We start from the raw sequence: 3,229 nt of genomic DNA on the forward strand, positions 1-3,229 counted from the left end.
ATGGAAAAATAAATCGATGATGATGATAATGATGATAATAATAATTATCGCATCAAATACATGGCGTCAAATTCCTGTCAAAAATACATTAAAAAAGCACAGGCTCTTTAATTGCTGAAATAGAAAGTTTCCATGTTCTTAAACAAAATGCAACACTCTCTCCTCTTTCCAGATCAAGTCAAAATCAACTCTGATCAAAGGAGGACTAAAATGTTCAGGAGGACCACCAGATCGTGTTCGCCTTGCTAAAAGCCACAGTGTTCATATGTATCGTAGCTGACCCCACTGAAAGACCACCAATAAACATCAATACTAGCCAGGGTGACGACGCGGAACTGCGGACAGAAGCCCCATCTGATCCTGATGGTTATACTGCAGATGAGATTGGGGCAATGGCACTACGGAATACCTGTCCTCGACCAGGGATGCGACGCAGCTGATCACGACAGGAGAGTGGGAATGGTGGAGTAATTACGAATCTACAACTGATCCTATATGGTCGCTGACCACACTTCAGAAAGTATCGGTTGATGACAGTGCAAAAAGCGTGGCTTTTTCTTGGTATCCGATCAGTTGGTCATGGGTACTCATTCTGGAGCTCCTCTCTGCAATTGTTGGCATCGTCGGAAACTTCCTTGTGATCGTTGTTCTCTTTCAGCGTCGACGATTAAGCAGATCGACGGATACCTTGATCGGCGGCCTAGCCTGTGCGGACTTTCTAACTTCAGTGTTCCTTGTACCCATCCCTTGGCCGGCGTACATTCCTAAGACCTGGTTGGGTGAGGTCTACTGCAGACTTGTCTTCACACAAAGCCTACTCTGGTCATCCATCACGGCCTCCACCTACCTGCTGATGTCTATATCCGTCGAACGGTACATCGCACTGATCTTCCCCCTTCACTTCAAACGCCTTATCACTCGACGTCGTGTCTCGATCTTTATCGTAATCATTTGGTTCCTTTCCGTCTTTTCCAGCGTCTTCGTTTTCATCGTGTACGGTGTAGACGACGCAACAAACCAGTGCACCGAACAGTACACATTCGCCAATGCGCAAACCATCATTGCCTACTACTGGTTTTGCCTCCGACTCGCCGTCCCTTGCCTCACAATGCTCGTCAGCCAGATTCTTATTGCTCGCAATCTCAGCCAACAATCCCGCAGCTTCAAAGACATCACCCATGCCGGAAACAAAGCATCGTCAGTCCACATCGTGGCCAGAAATCGCGTTCTGAAGCTAATGCTGACCGTCATCATCATCTACATCGTATGCTGGACCCCGAACCAGATTGCCTACCTCGGTTACAACCTCGGCTGGGTTCCTCAATCCTATCTGAACAGCTCCCTCCATCGTATGCTCACCGTGCTTGGTTTCTACAACTCTTGCGCCAATCCCATCATCTATGTGGCAAGGTATCCTGAGTTCAGAAGCGCTCTTAAGGACATGTTCACCTGCAAATCTGCCAAAAATGCCCCGCTCTTTGATAAAATGGACATGTCAAAGAACATCTCGATGTCGAAAGCTGACATTGACAGTGTTTGAGGATTGCCATCGGGTCATTAAAATTGGAAATTTCAAAAGATGGTATCATGTATAAATAGCTTGTTTCAATATGATAACGACTCTTTAAACAAAATTGATTGAGCAGTTAGCTCTTTAAAAGATAACGTTCGTGTATGTTCTAGTTAAATCAGTCACTTATGCAGGAAATAGACAAAAGATACAAAAGATTTTGTTCAAGATTCAAGATTCAAGATTGAAAATAACAATGTTGCTTGCAATTTAACATAAGTATATTACCAAAAAATATATATTGAAACAAGACAATATAATAGTAAATGCACGAGAAAAGGGGAGCTCACCAAAAGCTGAGCTTGTTGAAGTATTAGTTGCTCATAGGCTGTTTAACAATACGTCTTGGAAACAAGTGTAAATAGAAAATCAATAACTTAAAGTTTAAAAATCTGTAACAATAGAGAAATTATTAATTTTGGGAAAGAAGATTTGTTTTTAATGAAAAAACGGGGGGGAGGCAAGTTTTTGAAAAGGAAAAGGAATGATTGCAAAAGCTCTACAAAGAGGAGGTTAGACCAGCAGAAATCGGAGGGAAAAGGGAATTGAGTCGAGAGTCAAACAAACTGATATTCATGCATACCGGTGTATTGGAATATTTTGAATATTTTCCTTTAAGGTAATACATGATGCATCGGTGAAAATAGAGGAAATGAGATTAGACGTGCGATTTTTCTAAAAGGACTGTCCAACTTTAAATCATTGGTGAAATCTTAAGATTTCTTTAATTTGAGAAAAGTGAACTCAATTTTGTCTTGTTCATGAAAACGTTTCGAAAGTAAGGACAAATGAGGGAAAATCGGCGCGCTCACAAACAATAGATTGAAGACACAAATCACATTGAGCAATATTTTCACTTTTCCTACATATTTTCTCCAAATCTAAACCCTTCACAAATGAAAACGTTATATAATGTAAACTACAGTAAAAGATCTTTTAAAAGGTAATACTTGATCCCCCATAATATGATATATTCAGGGCGTCAATCCTTTTTAAGATGTGGGGGGGCACAATAGAGTAAAATATGAAGTAATGCGTCATGGGTGTCTATTAAAGGGAGGATGTGGCCCCCTCAGAAGTCGAAAAAAATTGAATTTCCAACTCATTTGGCGTGATATGGTGCATACTTTATAGAATAGAAATATTTGACAGAAAATCATTAACTAGATCCCAATGGATTTTGTTTCCGAGAAAGGGAAATATCTTATGTCATTATTACAAAGACTCGGGGACACATTTGCCATACACGCTTTCTGATTGTAATTATTATTCCATGGAGTGTCTTGATAACAGTTAAGTCTCAAATTAGTTACATGTACCTGTCTTGCGATTCATAATTACTAACATAAAGTTTTAGTATACTGTCTTGCTATATTTTAAGATATTTGTTTCATCACTTTCGTCAAATATCGACTGTCCATCCATTGTATTGTGACACAAGACAAAACAAAAAAAGGCAACTTGTAAGTCATGGCTGTAATCTTTAAAAATGAAACTATATAAAATATTATATAAAGTATAAATAAAGTTGATGTAAGTGAGTAATAAATAACCATCTAGATATTGAATAGTATAATAACTCTGAAAACTCTCACAATGATATACAAGGTAACATTCCATGTACCATACCGGTTAGTATGATAACATTTCATTAAGATC

General features: G+C 39.1%; 1 protein-coding gene across 1 annotated transcript; it reads left to right on the top strand.

Annotated features, from left to right (window-relative positions):
• The first annotated feature begins 363 nt into the window (after positions 1–363).
• On the top strand, positions 364–1,540 carry LOC100891081 (trace amine-associated receptor 6-like). The gene is made up of 2 exons (XM_030974048.1): positions 364–467; positions 574–1,540. The coding sequence occupies exons 1-2, from the start codon at positions 364–366 to the stop codon at positions 1,538–1,540; spliced, it is 1,071 nt and encodes a 356-aa protein (XP_030829908.1).
• Positions 1,541–3,229: the final 1,689 nt, after the last annotated feature.

This window comes from Strongylocentrotus purpuratus, unplaced genomic scaffold (genome assembly GCF_000002235.5).
Source record: "Strongylocentrotus purpuratus isolate Spur 01 unplaced genomic scaffold, Spur_5.0 spur5_scaffold_7, whole genome shotgun sequence".
Taxonomy (NCBI): Eukaryota; Metazoa; Echinodermata; class Echinoidea; order Camarodonta; family Strongylocentrotidae; genus Strongylocentrotus; species Strongylocentrotus purpuratus.

Excerpts from the sequence above, each read along its gene's own strand:
- LOC100891081 (XM_030974048.1), top strand. The coding sequence starts at position 364 with ATGGTTATACTGCAGATGAGATTGGGGCAATGGCACTACGGAATACCT. Across the intron at positions 468-573 it reads AGGAGAGTGGGAATGGTGGA|TTGGTCATGGGTACTCATTC; the intron begins GTAATTACGAAT and ends GTATCCGATCAG.